The 19983-nt window shown below is 41.0% G+C and overlaps 1 protein-coding gene across 1 annotated transcript in view; it reads left to right on the top strand.

The window, feature by feature from the left end:
* Positions 1–18249, top strand: part of LHFPL1 (LHFPL tetraspan subfamily member 1) — a 40475-nt gene extending 22226 nt beyond the window's left edge. Inside the window, exon 3 of the mRNA XM_004590203.2 lies at positions 18068–18249. Within this exon, the coding sequence (XP_004590260.1) occupies positions 18068–18249 (182 nt within the window). The remainder of the gene's footprint in view (positions 1–18067) is intronic.
* The last annotated feature ends 1734 nt before the right edge of the window (positions 18250–19983 follow it).

The following is a 19983-nucleotide window of genomic DNA, read 5'->3' as shown; positions in this document are numbered from 1 at the left end:
CATTTCCCCTGATGTTCCATAGTGTCCTCAGTATGGGAATATTGTCAATATTTAAATTTCTCCCACTTGGTAATCTTGTTTTAATCTGTATTAAACATGAAAAAGATTATGAAGAAGAGTAAACATCAGTTGATTTTTATTTGTCAGTTAGAACAATATATTCAATTAAAACAATATTAAAAGGTAAGGGTGTCTAATTTACAATGTTACTTCTGAAAAGTTTCTTAACTTTCATATTCTAAGTCTAATTTTGGATCTTGAGGACCCTGATTAGAATTCTGATGTTCGCCTTGGCATGGCTTAGCATGGAGTCAGAGTCCTTCCCAGCAGCTCATCCCCAACTCCCACCAGCTATGCCATCGAAGGAGTTCAGGCTGCTTCTCTCTCGGAGGCTGCTTTATGCCTTCTTCATTTATCGTCCTGAGGAAAAACAGAAAGGGTGTGGCAGGTGGTGAGAAGCCTACTTTATCCTCTCCATTCACTTGCAGTTAATCTTTATTTTTCCTCTTGCTGTGCATCATTTGAGATGGACAGAGAATAATAGAAGGAGCAAAGTTCTTGACAAGGTTGTTGTTAAGTTGTCCAGAAGCCCGGGGCTTGTAGTTTTTAGAACTGAGATTAAAGCCCAAAGCTGGAAATCTACCCTTAGCCTTATCTCTTAACTGCCTTTAAAAAAAACTTTAATTTATATTTATTGGAAAGGCAGATTTACACAGAGAAGGAGAGACAGAGAGGAAGATCTTCCATCTGCTGGTTCACTCCCCAAGTGCTATGTGATTGCCTTTCTTATTTTCAGAATCATATCTTCCCATACTGTTAAGGATCATATATGTGCTGAGAACTCCCACTGTAAACTTGAGGCCAGCCGGCTCACTGGGTTCCAGGCTGCTTGCTTGACACCCCTACTTGTATTTCTCACCAGACGCTCTACTAACACATGTAAAGTGAGTTTCCTTCCCTCTCTCCCCAATCCCAGTGAGAGTGCTTCTCCTCTAGTCTTTCTTGGCATCACTTTCTTTACTCACACCTTGGAAAATAGATTCTTCCATTAAAATATATTTGGAATCAGTCTCCCAAGATCCAATGCCCCTCTGCCTCCTATCGCTTCTGTTCCCTGACTAGGGCTCTAGCCTCCCATCTGACCTCCTTCTTCCACTCTCACAGTCACCCCATAACTATTTTCCACAACACCGCCAAAAAATATTCCTTGATTATGAATCAGATTCCTAGCTCTCTAATGATAACCCTGTAATGACTTCCCACCGTGAGCAGGATAAAATTCATTCCCCGGGGCCAGGTGTTTGGCATAGTGGTTAAGACACTTGGAAGGCACTCATCCCTTATTGGAGTCCCCGGGTTCAAGTCCAGGCTCTGGCTTCCAATTCCAGCTTCCTTCTAATGCACACCATGGGAGGCAGCTGGTAATTGAGACGTGGTTAGCAGAACTGAGGGACTAACTTATTCATTTTGATTTTATTAAAAGTAAGTATCTGATTTTATTCATATGTCTTAATGTAAGTGTAATACTATGTGACTAGTGGCTACCATATTGGATAACACCATTTGAAACACCTGGTTCTTAGCTGCTATACTGTTAAACAAAGGAGACTCAGAAGGAGTAGCCAGATGGGCATAAAAAAAATTCAAGAAGGTGAAGTCACACAAAGCCAGAAGGATTATGTCAGAACGCATGGTGTAGTCTACTGAGTTTCATGCAGTTACAGTCTGCTAGGATGAAAGCCAGAGAAGTGAGCACTGGAGTGGCTCAGGGTGACCTAGAAGAGTAGTTTTGAGTGTATATATGTTAAAGATGCTGCAAAATGAGGAAAACGAAGGCAGTGCACAGGCCATTCTTTCACAGAATTTTGCTGTGAAGAAGAGCAATAGTTGGACGGCAATGTGAGATGAAGAAAGGTTATTTATTTATTTATTTATTTTACTTTTTGATGACCTGATGCTTGAATGCTGTTAGAAATGATGTTGTGGCAAAGAGTGATTGATGCAGAAAAGCAAGGTCCTTAGGATGTTGAAAGTACACTGAGGAGTCATCTTTCTTCTGTTATAAAGAACATGGAACAAAGACCTCAAGTGGTTTTCTAGTAGACATGTTTGAGCTTTGCCAAGAGTTTCAAAACCTTCTTCAATCCACAAACTACTAAGGAAATCCTTCATATCCAATGGCCTCTAGAAAGACAACAGCCAAATGGGCTCCACTGAAAGCTTGTTCTAGGGTGACGGAGCCATTTTCCAGCAAGGTTATCAAACTCTTGTGTTATGAATAGGATTTCATCATAAAGGAAGTTCTGTATTATCTATAAGTGAATCACATTCACAACATGTTCTCAAGACTATAAGTTAATCTGATCTTCAAAAGCTTATGCGCAGCTGACAGTGAAATGCCAGTTTTTATAATGAGGAATGTTGGATATATAGTAAAAGAGATTTGTGTAACCTCACAGACCTAATTAAAGACAGAACAGTGAACGACACCTAAACTCACTGTGACTTCACTCTCCTGCACCCACTATAATGACCTGCCCACCTCAACACTCAGCACCCGGGAAGGTACATCTTTTTTCTTTTTTTTTTTTAAAGATTTATTTATTTTTATTACAAAGTCAGATATACAGAGAGGAGAGACAGAGAGGAAGATCTTCCGTCCGATGATTCACTCCCCAAGTGACCGCAACGGCCAGTGCTGTGCCGATCCGAAGTCGGGAACCAGGAACCTCTTCCGGGTCTCCCACGCGGGTGCAGGGTCCCAAGGCTTTGGGCCGTCCTCGACTGCTTTCCCAGGCCACAAGCAGGGAGCTGGATGGGAAGTGGAGCTGCCGGGATTAGAACCAGCGCCCATATGGGATCCCTGGCGCGCTCAAGGCGAGGACTTTAGCTGCTAGACCACCACGCCGGGCCCGGGAAGGTACATCTTGAGTCACTTGAGCATTTGAACTTTAAGATACATTTTAGTTCTATTGTGTTTAGAAACAAAAGTATGACATTTTATGAAATACCCAGTACTCTATCCTTTCTCCCCAAATGCACTCTCAGCCCCAATCTTTGAACAAAGTAAGTATATAAAACCATTAAACAATATCGGGATCTAATAAGATTCTAGAAAAGTTCTTCAGTAGAATGGATACATCTAGAGCATTGAAAAATGACTCTAGCTTTCATGTGCCCTAACAAAGCTTCCAAAATTTTTCTGTTAAAAGCAACCAAAGAAAGATCTATACAGGATTTTTGTGTTTTATGTGTCCTAACATTGTATGCAGGCTGCCTGCGATGTCTCTCTGGCCTTGAGTATCTATACATTCTGCCCCCTCCCCCCCCGAATCTTCAGTTGAACAGTTAAGGAAATTGACCTTTTCCATCTTTTTTAAAATTTAAACATACTAAGAATCAAATATTTGAAGCAGAAAACCAACAAAAACCCACACTAGGCTTGCTTGGGTTGAAACCTTTGATGGGAGGTACCTGACAGATCCACCAACAGCTTCTTTACAACTACTGAGACCTCAAGGCCACACAACCACTGTCCTGGGATCAGCTTTCTGACTCCTATTTACCCTGTACATGATGCTCCTTGGCAATCCAGTATCTGTCTGTTGAATATATTACCCATTCAAGTAAGAAAGGGAAATTCAGGCAGTCTCCCAGCAACAGTGGTGCCAAGTGTATTGCCTTTCCCACACCTTAGTTTTATTAAGTAAATGAAAGATTTAAGCTAAGAAAGGTGCTTTGGTGGTTGTTAATTGGACTCTAGGCGCTGAATGAAGATTCTGTGGGCTTGATCCCACACAAATGAATCCATATGAAGGCCAGTGCTAAAATGATGTATTTAACTCCACTTCCCAGCTATCCTTCACAAGGGTTCTAATTGGCATCAAAAGCAGCAGGAGTCAGCGAAAGAGCAGAACCCATGGGAAGAGCGCCGGATACAGACTACCTAGTGGTACGGATGGGTCTTTGCATAACTATGTCTTCAAGTTCTGCTACATTGGGCAAATTAGTCGGCACTTTGTGAGCCTGTTGCCACTTCATGGGGTTATTGTGAAGATTCGATGTGGTCATGCATGCCATAGATTTACTTAGTTCAGTGTTTTGTGTTGATAATAGTTGCTTCCCGGTATCATGATCACTATGATGATCAATTGCAAAATGAAAGTGTTTCCAGGGATCTATTTCAGCAGAAAGCAATTACACACACACACACACACACACACACACACACACACACACGTCTTGAAGGATAATGGGGAGGATAGTCTGCGCTCTGATTTGAGCCCCGTGTCTTACTAGTTATACAAACAAAGACGTGGAACTTGACTTCTGTGTATATCCCTTGATGGACGTTGATAGTATTATTTCTCTCCATATGGTTGTGGAGATGATTAAATGAAGCTGTGGATACATACAGAATACGCAGACTGACTGACATGGGGAATCTAAAGAAAAGTGACCTCATCGTAGTTGAGAGTTGAATGGGAAGTAACAAAGGCTGGGGAGAGTAGAGAGGAGACATGGATGGAGAAAGCTTGATTACTATCAGCTGAGTAACAGGTACATCCAGGAATGAAGTTTTGGGGCAATATTTGAATGGTAGGGTGACTACAGCCAACGACGATGTACTATTTTCAGAAAGTTGGAGGAGACATTTCAATGTTTTCACAGAAGGATAATTGTTCGAGTAGATATATTTGTGCCCAAACGTTACATGATGTGAGATTTTATGTATATGAAAACATCGCATAGCATATTATAAACTTGTGTAGTAGCCTCTTTGGAGGGCATGACCTTGTGGGAGGGGGTGAGCAAATTGTTAAACTTGGCCAAGGCATGTAACAGGTTCCCTGAGGGTCCTGCATAGTAGCCTAGTGGATAAAGTCCTTATCTTGCATGCTCCAGGGTTCCATATGGGTGCCAATTCGTGTCCCAGCAGTTCCACTTCCCATCCAGTTCCCTGCTCGTGGCCTGGGGAAGCAATCAAGGACGGCCCAGGGCCTTGGGACCTGGAAGGGGCTCAGGGCTCCTGGCTTTGGATCAATGTTGTGGCCACTTGGGGACTGAATGAGTGGACAGAAGAGCTTCCTCTCTACCTCTCCTCCTCTCTGTATATTTGACTTTCCAATAAAAATAAATAGATCTTTATTTTTAAAAAAAGGTTCCCCAAATCCCTGTGAATGTTCCCTATGTTTCCTCTTCGTCAGGCTCATTTCCTTTGCTTTCCCATCATTTCCTCTTATTCTTGTCAGTTCCAAGCCTTTTATAGTGACCTGGACTTTGACCTTCACGGGTTCAGTTTCCAGGCATTTCCTGCTACCTTTCCTTTCTGTCAGTTTTCTTCTTTGCAGAAAATCTGTTTACTTGCGTCCACCAAACCATAATGCAGCTTAACACATCTTCATAAATATGGAGGGACAGCCGAGTGTGGTAATTCACTGCCTTGGACCTGGGATCAGGACACCTGAATTTAAATTGCCTCAAGCATTTTGGGGCACATAACTTTCCCTCCATGAACCTTGACTTCCATGTTTTTACATAGAGTATCGGACTGGATGAGTAATTGGAAACTCCAGAAATGGACCTGGAACCCTGTGGCAACTCAACACAGCTTTATGGTGAGGTCTTTGATCTAATTTCCCACTTGCCTATTTCATTCTTAAAACATAAAACAGTAGATTTCAGGTGCTGTTAACTCAGACAAGCACATACAATGTTAGGAGAGGGATACGTCAATTTACTGAAGTAATAATTTCTCTACATAGGTATTGAAACAGCATGTTGTACATATTACGTATACACAATAAAAGAATAAACCAATTTATTTCAGGCATGCCTCCTAAAGCTCAGGAATGTTTCATTTTTAATTGAGACCTAAAAAGCAAAGCAGAGCCTTTTTTAAAAAAAGATTTTTATTGGAAAGTCAGATATGCAGAGAGGAAGAGAGACAGAGAAGATCTTCAGTTTGCCAATTCACTCCCCAAGCAGGCACAACAGCCGATGCCGGATGCTGTGCTGACCCAAAGCCAGGAGCCTCTTATGGGTCTCCCACGTGGGTGCAGGGTCCTAAAGCTCTAGGCCATCCTTGACTGCTTTCCCAGGCCACAAGCATGGAGCTGGATGGGAAGCGGGGCCGCCGGGATTAGAACCGGCAGCCATATGGGATCTTGACATGTACGAGGTAAGGACTTTAGGCACTAGGTTACCTGGCCAGGCCCCAGCAGAGCCTTTTCAGAATCACTCATCCTTGGTGACAGGGAGTTGCAGACTAACTAAAGCAATTTATGCCTTGAGGCAGTAGTAGTTGCAGCCAGTGTTGGAAAATTCATGGCTCAGGTATTGCTCCAGGGGAAGAGAATCTTCATCCCGTTAAATGTGGCATGACCTGGAGGAGAAAGGACATGAATGAGTCAGATAGCAACTTAATTGAGCTGCGTATCTCCAGTGCTTGCCATACCTTTGGCACTTTCAAAATGATATATTGAAAGGAAAGAATAGATGTAGGTCAGCTCTGTTGCTGTCTTATTTTGTGCATGAAGACAAGTCTTTTCATTTCTTTAAACTTACTTCCTTATGACTTAAGTGAAGATGAAATTATCCACAGTAATTGTTTTGGTCATGAAATGCAAAAGCACATGTGACTGGGCTTTGTGAAAACAATGTTCTGTTGGAATAAGGAATAAAAAACATAGAAAGCTAGCCATTGACCATCTTCTATTCAAAATAGTTCAGTGTTGAAATTAATGAGCCTTTATACTTCTGATGGGATGCTATTCTATTTGCATCTTTTTAAAAGATTTATTTATTTTTATTGGAAAGTCAAATTTACAGAGTCAAGGAGAGGTGAGAGAAAGACCTTCCATCTCCTGGTTCACTTCCCAAGTGGTTTCAATGGATGAAGCTGAGCCGATCTGAACTGAGGAGCCTCTTCTGGGTCTTCCATGTAGGTACAGGGTCCCAAGGCTTTGGGCCATCCTCTACTACTTTCCCAGGCCACAAGCAGGGAGCTGGATGGGTGTGGAGCAGCAGCCGGGACATGAACAAGTGCTTACATGGGATCCTGGCATATGCAAGGCACTGAGCCATTGTGCCAGGACCTTACATTTTCAATATAAAAAAAAATAATTATGGTGCTTATAAACATTTCTACCTTTCTTGAAAGAGCATGAGAAAAGGATGATGAGCCTGGAGCTGTTAAGCTGACCTCAGTTTGGAAACTCCAGAAGAGACAAAGCTCTTCCAGTGGCCTAAAGGATAGACCTCTCACTTTCTACTGGCCTTATTTCACCAATGTCTTGTAAAGGGCCCTGTATGATTGAAATAACCAAAGCAGTTTTGAATCAGTTGTCACTACATGAGTTTACCACACGATGGCAGTAAAGCCTGGCAAATTCACTCCCTGTTTCTTAGTCCTCAGGAAGAACATTTAATGTTCTCACTTCCATTTATTCCGCTGAAATTCCTTTCTTAAACCTCAGAACTGGCTTCCTCTCCCCCCTAAACCTTTATTATTTGCTTTCCTTATCTATTGTAGAATGTTACTATATCCTAAACTTTTGTTTAAAATGAACCCATTTTAAATTGGGGATACTAATAATGTAGTAGGCACCTCATATGTCTCTTGGGGGATGAAACGAGATGTTGGGCCTAGCAGCTTTATGAGAGGGCCTACACTTGATAATACCTATTATTTGTCTTATTGTTATTATTATGGGTTATACTCATCCCAGCTTCTTCAGTGACATGAAACGGGTTTCAAAGGCTTTTAAAAACCAGGAGAATCAAGGACAACTCCTTTGATTCTAGGAGCACTCTTCTAAGAGACACGAGTTCCATTCTTGTCTCCTGTATAAATGGCAGGGACCTAAAGTACTTGGGCTTCAGCCCCTGGCTTCCCAGGTGTATCAGCAGGGAGCTGGATTAGAACCCGAAGGAGTCAGGACATCAGAGGATAGAGGATAGAGGATCACAAGTGGTGGTTTAACTATTGTGCCCCAATAGCAGCCACATCATGTGTCTTTTTCAAACTATGGTCACCAAGCCCCACACATGTCCATGCAGATTATGAGAAATTATGAAAAAAATATCAATGTATCTGTTAAGTAAAATGACCGAGGACTGCAAGTGCAGTTTAGGCTGTAATTGTATCCCCACCCTGGAGATATTAATTGCATAGATCTGGAGCAGGGCCACAGAGGCTGTCCCAAACATGTCTGAGAACAAGTGGACCAGTTGATAGAGTGCTTAGCTGAACCAACATGAGCTGAGTAGCATTAATCATTCCAAGCCCTATATTAAGTGCTCTATCCAAATATGCATATTCTCATTGGACCTTCACAGCTGCTCTGTGAAGCTGGAAGTGCCATGTCTGTTTACTAACAGACAATCTGCTACTCAGAAAGTTTAAATAAATGACTTGCTCCGGGAGTGAACATTTGCCACAGTGATTATGTTATTTGGGAAGCCCACATCTCATATCTGAATGCCTGGATTGGAGTCCTGAATCAGCTCCTCATTCCAGCTTTCTGCTAATGCACATCCTGGGAGGTAGCAGATAATGGCTCAAGTTGTTGTGTCCCTGCCACCCACATGAGAGACCTGGATGGAGTTTCTGGCTCTTGACTAGCCCGCCCCAGCCCCTGCGGTTGAGGACATTTTAAAAGTGAACCAGTGGATGAAAGATACCTGCATCTATCTGTCTCTTTGATTTTCAAATAAAAGCAAAGTAAATGAATTGCTCCAGACATTCAGTTTGTGACAGTTCATGGTTCAGTTTTCTGTCTGATTCTCATTCCAGATACTTTATCTTATTATACTTCAGTGATTTACTGAAGTCATATGGGCCTAGGCAGACACTTCACCTGGCTGCACTCTTCTTTCCTCAGAACAATATTCCTGCCTCTTGCTGGGATGTGATGAACGCATAAATCAAAATGAAAGAGGATTAAATGAGATATTGAATGAAAAAAGTACCTTGTAAATGATAAAGTGCTTTATCTGTATTAGATGGTATTATTTGAGGCATCCGTTATTATTCAGGGATCCAAATATACCCAGTGTATATTCATTTTCTGATAGTGATGGCATTGCTGGTACAGGGCTAAGTCAATGGATGAAAACAGAACTTGGCCCGGACTCCTAAGGTAGGTCAATTTGCTAGGTCTGGCGTAACATTCTTAAATGTTATGTCAAAGATGCATAATAGTAACTCAATAAGAATTTTCTGAACATTCATTATAAAAAACATCACAAATAAGGCACTGCAAAAATGGAAAGAATTGAAGCAGATAGTCTTCACGAAGCTTGTAGTGTATTTTGTGGAGATGTGATAACAAATGTGATAACAATCATAATGCCAATTCCAGATATTTTTCATTGTCAGGAATAAACATTATTTGATTCCAAGATTTGTGTGATGCTAAGGCACACAATGAGAACTCTAGAATCTATCTGCTTCCCATTAATACAAACTCTTGTCTGAGTTACTGAGAATTCTCTTAACTTTTTCTCTTGCTGTATTCTCAAAGATGCTACACACTACCCACTCAGTCTCTCTCCAATTCTGTGGTCAAAGTGATATACCTAAAATGCAAATCTGATGTCAGTCTGCTTTTTAAGCAGTAGCTCCCCATCGCCTTCAGTATAGACTCCCTAGCAAGTCCTTCAGGGACCTTGGCTATCATTTTCATCACCATTTTATCTGCTTCTTTTGCCCAGCTACCTGAAAATATCATGTTCCTTCACTCCTTTGAAACTTTGCGTATTTTCCTCTCTGCTAGGAATGCATTTCTCCTTTCCCTTACCTGGATAATTTCTTATTCCTTGGAAACTCCCTGCCCGCTTTAACCTGAACTTGATACCCCTCATCTGTATGTGTCCTTGTAGCTCTTGCCACAGTAACAGCCCATCTGCTTGTCCTTTTGTCTCTGGTTCAATTTCACTCATCTGGTTTGTTATGTTACCTATGTGAGAACAGCGTATTTAAAGAGCTGACTACATGCCAGGCACATGGAAGCATTTGACCAATATTAGCTATTGCTATTCCAGTTACTGACTTTAATTAATTGAGAAAGCACAAGTGGATACAAGCAGAGGGCTATTGAGCAGATGTTAAAGGAAAGCGGCCAAGTTCTTAAAGGCCAAGTGTCCTAGAAAACTTATGTTGAATAAACGAGTTCCAATGTTCGTTAGTTGGTTTATGTCCTTTCTCTTTACGGTGAATAAGCAAAGTTGTTCTGAGAAGCTGCTCTAAGGATATTTGATGGGGGCATGAAAGTTTCATCAAGGGTAGGTTGGAGACAATCTGGAAAGATACCCGAAAGCATAATTTAAATTGATCTGAAGTGTCGTAGCCTCCATTGAAGAAAAAGGTGAACAGAGTAGCTAAAACTCAATATAGCTATGTGAGAGATGGTATGAATAAGAAATAAAGGTTGAGACGGTGTTATAGCACAAAAGGTTAAGTTGTCTCTTTGGAAGGCATCCCATATTGTCCCATATTGGAATGTCTAGGTTCAAGGGCACCTCTACTTCTGACCCAATTTCCTGCTAGTGCGTAGCCTGAGTGGCAAGAAATGACAGCTTAAGTACATGGGTCCCTGCTACCCAACTGACAGATCACAATAGAGTCCCCAGTTCCTGGCTTTGGCTGTTGTGGGCATTTAGGTAGTGAACTAGCAGTTGAAAGATTCTCACTCTTTTGCTTTTAAATACATACATACATACATACATACATACATACACTTCAAAGAAATGCAGGGGCCTGGTGTGATAGCCTAGTGGCTAAATTCTCACCTTATATGCACTAGGATCCCATATGAGCAACCCGTTCAAGTCCCATATGGGCTCCACATCCCTTCCAGTTTCCTACCTGTGGCCTGGGAAAGCAGTAAAGGATGGTCCCAAGCCTTGGGACCCTGCACCCACATGGGAGACCCAGAGGAAGCTCCTGGCTCCTGGCTTCGGATTGGCTCAGCTCTGGCTGTTGTGATCACTTGGGGAATGAACAAGCAGGCAGAAGATCTTTCTCTCTGTCTCTCCTTGTCTCTATAAATTTGACTTTCTAATAAAAAATAAATAAATCTTTAAAAAAAAGAGAGAGAGGGTGACATAAAAGGAGGAGAGGATAGAAGCAAACACCAAGTAGTGGCAGGGACTATTTCATTAGAAGGACTAAATTTGTATGGCAGAAATGTTATGTGAGAGAAAGTCGGCATCTGTCATAATGAGGACTTTGCTTTTCCTCACGTGCCTTCATTTTCTCTCCTCCTCTATGTGTATCTGACTTTCCAATAAAAATGAAATAAATCTTTAGAAAAAATATTTTTTCATGTGTGTTTGCTGAACCTAGTAGAGACAGTAATATGGTGTCTTTCAAATTTCCTGGTTACTGAAGCATAATGAAATGAAAAATAAATAGATAAATAAGTAAATAGATAAATATACAGATGTCAAATTTGTTCCCTTTTAACTATGTATGAAGCACTACCCAATCGTTTGATTCAAAGATTTTCAAAAATTTGTATATGATTTTGTAAAGAAATACAGCTCTCTTTATATTTCTGGACAATTCACATCCCCCAAATAACTTTATCCCTTCTTGTTTCACCCCAAAGGTTCAAGCTATTTCATGATTGTTTTCTACCTGCAGCTTAGTCTGTTCCTTACCACACCAACACTCAGGGCTTCTTTCCACTGACCCTAGCATTGCTGGCTTCCAAGCTGGCATTATGAATGCATACCTTGGAGGAACCTCTCTTGCAGAATCTGTCCTACTCTGTCTCCTAACTTGGATGTCTGCATCAATGTTGGGCCTCACCACAAGTACTGCTTTGGGGCTGCCTCTCCCCAGTACCTCATTAGGACTCAGAGACACATGATGGATACCATACCCCTGAAGGATATGGGCCCAAGGATCAAGGAAGACTGGTCAGTCTAAGCAGAAGCCAGTAAAATTTTTTTTCTTCCCTAAACAGTAGAGCTATAATAACTGAAAGCTGGGTAAAAGGAAAAGGAGTCAAACTATAAACCAACTTGATTTGCAACTTGGAATAAAAGCAACGTGTCTTGATTTGAATGTCAGGCCTACTGCTGAGTGATGATTTAATAACTTTTATGAGAGATCCTGTCACAGCAAATTCAACATGGAATAGAGTGACTCAGAGATAGGGTGTTAGAAATAAAGCAGAAAAGCACCAAAAGGAAGAGGTTTATCTTAAGGCTCATCCAGAAGCTTTGCATGCAGCAAATTGGCAGTCTTCCCTCCTTTTTACCCTGCCAACCCAAATCTCTTCACAGACACAAATGTGTGGATATACAGAAAGTCTAGGTGTGAGCTCAGGTAATTCATTACAGTATGTTTGGGGAGCACAGGGCCCTGGACAATTCAAGTGTGCAGGCTCAGAATCAGTACATTCAGTGTTAATGCCAGGCTGCAACGAGCCTGGCTGCTTTTTCAAGAGACTTAAAACACTCATTTGGTCTTAGTGTTTCATCTTTAGACAACTACTTAGTTGTTGGCCTCCATTTTAACATGGAGACAGTTGAGAGCTGGTAGGAATAAAAGATTCATCCAAAGACTCCCAAGAATTCAGCAGTTTCTCCTTAACACCTTGGGAGATATCTCTCCTTGACCTTCCCCAGTTTACCAGGGCTAAGATATCAGCATGCTCCAGGTTGATTATGTCTCAATTCTAGTCACTTTCCAGGTCCAAAAGGAATCATGCAAGGCCATTCTTGAAGGACCATTGTGCTCTGTCATTAAGATTCACTTTGACTGAAATGTGAAAATCTGCTGTATGCCTAGATGCTTAGGTGAGGGTTGCTCAACCTCAAATATATGGATGTTTTGACCCAGATCATCCTTTCTCACTGGGGTCTATCGCCATTCTGTGACCTCTAGTTAACTGGCTTCCATCTACTTGCATTCTTTTACAGGTTAATCTTACCAAATCTTCCTCTAGCACAGTGGTTCTCAGTCTCAGGAAGCAACACCACTACCCCCACCCCTGGCAATATTTGTTGCTTTCAAAACTTGGGAATGGGCAGGATAAGTTACTGTGGACACTGAGTACATACAACAGTGCCCCCAGGTCCCCTACAAACAAATGAAGACTTTTTTAAAAGCATGAAGTAGCAGTAGGACCAAAGTTGAATCTTACTCTATTGTATTGTCATCTGCTCAGAAACTTCCCATTTATCCTCACTGCTTGTGAGAAGCACAGAACATTGCTTGGCTCCTACTGATAATAGATTCAACTTAGTCTTTTCCAATTATAGCTCATTTATTGAAACAATTTTGTATGATACATTGTTTCTGAAACACATCCTGCGCTTTTTCATTCTTGTCACAACTTTTCTTACACCAGCTTCCTCTGACTAGAATGCCTACTTTCCACTGATGAAGCCAAGTTGAAAGAGCATCCCCTCTATACATCCCAACCTGAGTCTGAGTTCTCTCAGCTGCGAACAGTTTTGATGTTCCTATAACATATTTCTATGATTCTTGAAGTACTTATAGCACTCACGATGAACATTTTTAATTGGAAGGGGTCTTCTAAAGTCTTGCCAATAAAATTATTTCCACTTAAATAAAAGGAAATTGAGGTCCAGAAAGGTGAAATGATTTGATGAAAGTACTTTGCCATCAAACTTGGGCCATAATAATGTTTATTAGTGGTTTCATCTTCCTGGCATTGTTGAAGTGGATGACCATAAGCTCTGAGTTAGGCTGGCATACAAAACTACTCTGACACATGTTTGGTAAGTCATTTACCATTTGGAAACTGGCTTCCCTGAACTGAAAATGGAAATAATAATGACTGCTGTTATAATCAGATTGTGTATTCAAAATTCCTGGAATATAGTAGGTACTCAGTAAATATTTGCCAAATGAGTATAAGGATCAAACTTACGTTGAAGAAAATAATTTAGGGGCTGGTGGTGGTCCTTGAGACTTCACTAAACAGTGATTAGCGGGATAGGAGCAAGGTCACTGCCACTGCTCCTTATTTTTTGCATCCTTTCATAGACAGTTCCTCTGTCAGCCATCAGACTGTCATACAAGCCTTCTGTGACACAGCTGAGTACTGATGATAGATCTCAAAGTGGAGACAGTTCCTAAATATCTGCTTCTTTTTCACCTTTATTTCAATGTCATTGATACAACCTTTGTGTTCTGTGAAGCAAATAACAGGTGTAGTTGTAGGGAAGGGATCACAGAAGATATAATTCCTTGTTCATCTTCAGATTCTTACAAGACAGAAGCCTAAGGCATAGATGCTTCTCAGCAGCCTAACAGGAGCCCGTGTATGAGGAAGTTCAGAATGCACTTAGAATGGCGATAGGAACATGTCCCTGTATGTTCTTGACCAGCCTTGGGATACCTGGTTCTGACTTCAGTAAGGCTTACTTAAGTCTTGGTAGCCAACACTTTACTCCAGAGAAGCCTACTTTATTGGCTTTCTTTGCTGCCTAAGGCTTTGGAGGAATGCATGCAATGCATTTGCTCCTTTCATTTAGATAGGCAAGAATTTCTCCAGTCCTAGTGTGAATGTATCTAATAGAAATATCCTGGTCCTTCTAAGGAGGGTATAGGCTGAGAGGCAACTGAAGAAACACAGTGAGACTCCTGGTGCCTTGTCTACACTAGGTTGACTATATGCTGGGGAGGAGGGAGTTGTTTCACAGTGGACCACTTCAGAAGTGGCTCTTGTGTACTTAGCAGAGCACAGGGGATTTTGGTTGGAGGTATTGAAAGATAAGTACTGATGAGACAATTCCAGATTGATCTAGAGACCTCCTCTCAGGGCTAACAGATCAAGGGACCCTGTAACAGGAAAATGGAATTTAGGAAGAAGAGAAGAAAAACAATAGAGGGCAGAACATTGGGTTGGGAGCAAAAAGATTCAGCTTGGATGCTTTCCTGATTCTTTGCTTCTGATAATTACTAGGGCTGTTAGCTGAGCCATGTAGTTCAGTCTACAAAGTGAGTGTAATAAACTTTGCAGCATTCCTACAATGGCAGATATTGAAGATTTGCCTATCTCCAAAATTTTCACTTTGTGAATTCCAATGCTTTTCACAAAAATCTATTTTGAGTGAGTGTGTGTGAACGTGTGTGTCTAGGCGGAGGTGCAGCAAGAAGATACAGATCTATGCAGTTCTATGGCTTTCTTTACTCTTCTAAAAGTCCACCATTATTTTGCTTTGATACAACTTTGGAGATGATTATATCATTGCCATGTAAAGAAACTTCCCCTTTACAGCAATCTCTCTCTCCTTCCCTCCCTCCCTGCTTCCCTCTTTGTCATTTGTTTTGTTTTTATAGCTGCTATAGCCTGGCTTCTGCTATAATTTTGAATGGAGACACAGGGCTTCATAAAGCCAAATCATTGCCTTGGTCTGTTAGTAAAGTATTAATGTTACTGAACAAATAACACTTGTCAGAGGAGGGACTAAGATCCATCCATCCATTCAAATAGGGAAAGAAGCATACATTGGTACCATGGAAGCCTCTGAGGAGGGAATTTGCTCTAAAGAGGTAAGGGAAGACTTAGCTGAGCAATTAATGACTGAGCTGAGGGCTGAAGAATAACTGAACATTGACTAATTGAAGAGAATGGTCGGCAATATATGTGTCAAATGAAGCATTTAGGCGGGGGGGATAGAACATGTCATAGACTTTATTGTGGAAAGGACGGTGGCATATTTCAGAAACACTGAATATTATGTTAGCTGGGATTGCAATTTAATTCCATTTTTAGTGAATTAAAATTAATGAGGACTAGAATATTTATATAATCTTAAAGCATTTTTTCCAGAGAGCAATTATTAACTTTATGCCAATAATAACTTGGCAGTAAAGAAATTTAGTAGACATACATGCACTAAGTGAACAAAATTAACATCACCTATAATAAAAACAGTTATCATGTGCCTCCTAATGAGATGTACTGTGAGGACATAGCCTCACTTATGCAACAATTCTGCCTTGAATGCATAATGCAACCTTCATCTAATCCTGAGAAAACATCAGAGGAAATCAAACTTAGTGTCACAATTATTGTTATAAATTATTGTTCTGGGAGCTGGTGTATGGTATTCCCAGGTAAAGCCACCTCCTGCAATGCCAGTGTCCCACATAGGTGCCTGGCCATGTCCTTCCAATTCAGCTCCATGGTAATGGTCTTGGAAAAGCAACAGAATATATACCAAGTGTTTGGTACCCTGCAACCCACATGGATGATCTCGATAAAAGCCCCTGTCTCTCGGCTTTAGTCTGGCACAGACCTGGTTTCTGTGGCTATCTAGGGAGTGACCCGATGAATAGGAAGGGTCTCTCTCACTTTCTGTTTTTCTTTCTCTCTTCCTCTCTCTCTGCCTCTCCCCCCCCCATAACTATGACTTTCAATAAATCTTCTTTAAAAAGAGAAAAAAAGTTGACCTCTGCTCCAAATCTAATCAAAATTTAAGCCATAGTTTTGGGGATTGAAGGTTGAAAATGGAAGTGTCTGCACCTTCAAGTTCTGAACTTGTATTTATTGTGAACACAGAATGTGAAGGGATTATCAAACAAAGAAATAAATATCTGTATTGTTGAGCCAGAAATATTGAAAGAGTGAAAGCATGGATAAAGCAAATGCAAAGTAAATACCTCCCTGGGAATGCTGTGTCAGATACATTCTGCTATGGATGGGGTGCACAGATGAATCCTTGAAGGGCTATTTAGGTGAGGTGTCTTTGGCCTACTAGAGTACATCAAGGAAGGCTCCTGGCAAGTGCCGAGTTCTGAATACTGCTATTCAGAAGATATGAATTAGTAAATAAGAGTGAAAAGATGCTTCTGGCAAGGGAGACAGCATGAGTGAAGACTTGGTCACAGGATAAAAATTTCTGAGGCAGAAAACAGGGAAAACAATTAGACTGGCCTGGATGAAAAAGCAAAGTGACCTCACTTAGGATCATTGTGTACTCTTTCTGTGACACAACAGCTGCTGAGATGGAAGAGAAAAAAAATTAAAATTCACTGGACACAATGTGAACAGAAATAATTGAATAGTTGGCTGGATCTAGTCTTAAGAAAAAACAAATTTCCTGGCTGTAACCAGGATTAGCTTCTTCAGGACCAAGAGGTAGGTGACGATCGCTCCCTACCTCTCTTCTCAGGACATCTTTGAAATTTTCTGCACTGGAACATCTGCTACAATTTCTAGAGTTGTGGCAAGCATGTTATTTGAGCACTTAGATACTCTTAAGAGTTTCTAAAATAATAGCTCCTCTTTCTCTGGGAATTGGCATATTCTGAGGGATTGCTGAAAAAACACATTTCCTTCAAACAAAGGAATCTGCTTCTGTTAGATTCTATTCAGGACTCTGATAGAAGCTTTCCATTACCCTTTGCAGTGAAACTTAGAAGCTTTGGATTTGATTCCAGTGTGTATTTTTCTTCATGGGTGTTAAACGGTAGGTTAGGGTGGAGACAAATAAGAAGGGAGAAAGAAGCTGAGTTTTAACATTCGAATCTAATGTTGATGCACAACATGGTTCTTTAAATCAGCTACATTTATACTAGCTTATTAGTGTCATTAAAATTGTGGAGCTGTATAGTCACTGTGAACTAAGCCTTACAACATTATCCTACCACTTTCTAGTTTCGTGATTTTTCATAATTAACCCGTGCTGTTGTTGTCTCATCTTTTGTAAAACAGAGATTTAATACTCTTTACTTCATAGAATTACTGTGATGATCAATAAACTATACATGTAAAGAGCTTAGCATAATGCTTGACTCCTGATCAAATTGTTATCATATTGTCATTGGCATTGCCATGCTGCCACCTTTGTCAGGAAAAATAAACTCTAATGCCTTCTTGCTAAAGCAAGGCTTAGCAGTCAGGGAAGAAATCAAGAAGCCCAATGGCATTCAGTCTTTCTTAATCTCACTCTAAGCATGCTACCCAAAGAGGATGTATGAAAACTACATTTTAAGGGATCATTTCCATAGTCATTATCCAAGAGATGGTATGAGAAGACAATCTAACGCTCATGTCTCTCCCTGCTTCCACAGGTACCTGTCGGCTGGGCTGGGCCTATTACTGTGCTGGAGGTGGAGCCGCTGCAGCCATGTTAATTTGCACCTGGCTGTCCTGCTTTGCAGGAAGAAACCCCAAGCCTGTTGTGTTAGTGCAAAGCATCATGCGGAACACCAATTCTTATGCCCTGGAGCTTGACCACTGCCTCAAACCTTGAGCTTTGAAAGAAGATTGAAAAGGGTAGGGAGTGGGGAGGGAAGGAGGCCCTGAAAAGAGATGCTTAGACCAGTTGTCACCCACCTGCCAATAGGGTAGCCTAGTGTTTTTATGCTTTTTAATCTATTATTTATTTTCACTTTCCTTTAAGCAAGTGGGACCATTTACAAAATTCATCTAGAACAATGGATATCTTTAATGTTTACCCAACTTGTGAATATCCACTAAACCCATAGTTCCAAAGCCCCTCCCCCATCTGCCATAAAATATGAGGAAAAGATCCTCTTCCTGGAAAGTGACTGTAAAAGCAAGTACCTTATAGAGTTCTATGGCTCTTCTCCATTACTTAGGCCAAAGGTTAAAGTCTGGATTAGAGCAGTTCTGCATGGAGGGAGCAGGAGACAGACAAGACTGGTTCCTACCTCTCCATTCACCTGAACTTCTTGTAGATGTGTGTTGGCCTGCCCAAATATTCCTGGGATTCCTGGAGTTCCACTGTGCAAATGTTTGTAACTTTCTCATGTCTATATCTTGACTCTTTCCTTTTTCACCTGTTATTTTTCCTTCCCATTTGGGGAGAAGTTTGGCTGGGAGGCTGACTCGCAGTGGGGAAAACATTAGTCAAGGATGCTTTCATACAGTATGAGGTCTTTGCCTCAGCATGCTTTAGAATATCCATAGAAGCTCTTTGTGATTTTTGGCTTGGAGAAATGACATAAAAATGTAATGGTGATTATTCTCTAGTTCCTTATAGATATAAAAAGGTGTTCAATGAGAGTTATGTGAAGATTAACATTTTGTGGGAACTCAGTAAGTATAAATTCACAGTGATGATGACAAGGCTATTTTTGCCAGATTCTTATTGGATGTTCTATCATAGCTCATTTTGTAAAGTAGGAAGTCTGCAGTGACCTTTTTGTCCCCATAGTCATCCCTAGCATGATACAAGTGTCTCTGTTTCAAAACCACTCATCAAATGTTCCCTCTTCCATCTGGGATGGGTTAGACAGTAGAGAACACAGCCCTGATGTCACCTAAGGCTGATGTATTTCTAGGGCTGGCCTCCATCTCGTCAGTGCTCAAAGCTGATGGATAGTGTATAAGAAATTGGTGTCTTCTAGGGCAGAAATAGTCTTCTCTCTTTCTTAATTTAGGCCAATTACATTGGTCCATAAGTACAGCTTTAGGGACTGGGGCAGGCCTATGACTCGAAAGGCCAGCTGATATGTTTCTATTCTTAATTATGCCAGTGTAGTTTTGGTACAGCCCTACCTAGAGGGAAAGGACTGGAAAAAAAGCTTTCATGTATCATACGTCATGCTCAAAGGGGCAGGTTATTATATTGATCTTACACAGGGAAGTAAATACAAACGCCCAATTCATTCAAAGTTCATTCAGTCATTTAGTAACACCATTCTGGAAATATGGCTTTACTTAAAAATTACTTACTTATTTGAAAGGAAGTTACGGGGGGTGAGGGGAATCAAGAGAGATCATTCATCTCCTGGTTCACTCAATAAATGCCCACAATAGCTGGGGTTGGAACTTCCACATGAGATCCAGATCTTCCATAAAAGTGGTAGTAACTCAAGCATTTACCCCGTCTTCTGTTGCTTTCCCAGGTGCATTAGCAGGAAGCTGCACCAAAAGTGGATCAAGTGTACTACAGCTTCCTGGAGATAGCTCCTGAGCAGCTAACTATATGCCACGTTCTGTGCTAATAACTGGGGATAAA

This window comes from Ochotona princeps, chromosome X (genome assembly GCF_030435755.1).
Source record: "Ochotona princeps isolate mOchPri1 chromosome X, mOchPri1.hap1, whole genome shotgun sequence".
In the NCBI taxonomy this organism is placed as follows: Eukaryota; Metazoa; Chordata; class Mammalia; order Lagomorpha; family Ochotonidae; genus Ochotona; species Ochotona princeps.
The sequence above is the reverse complement of the archived record's forward strand: the minus strand, read 5'-3'. Positions and strand labels throughout refer to the sequence as shown.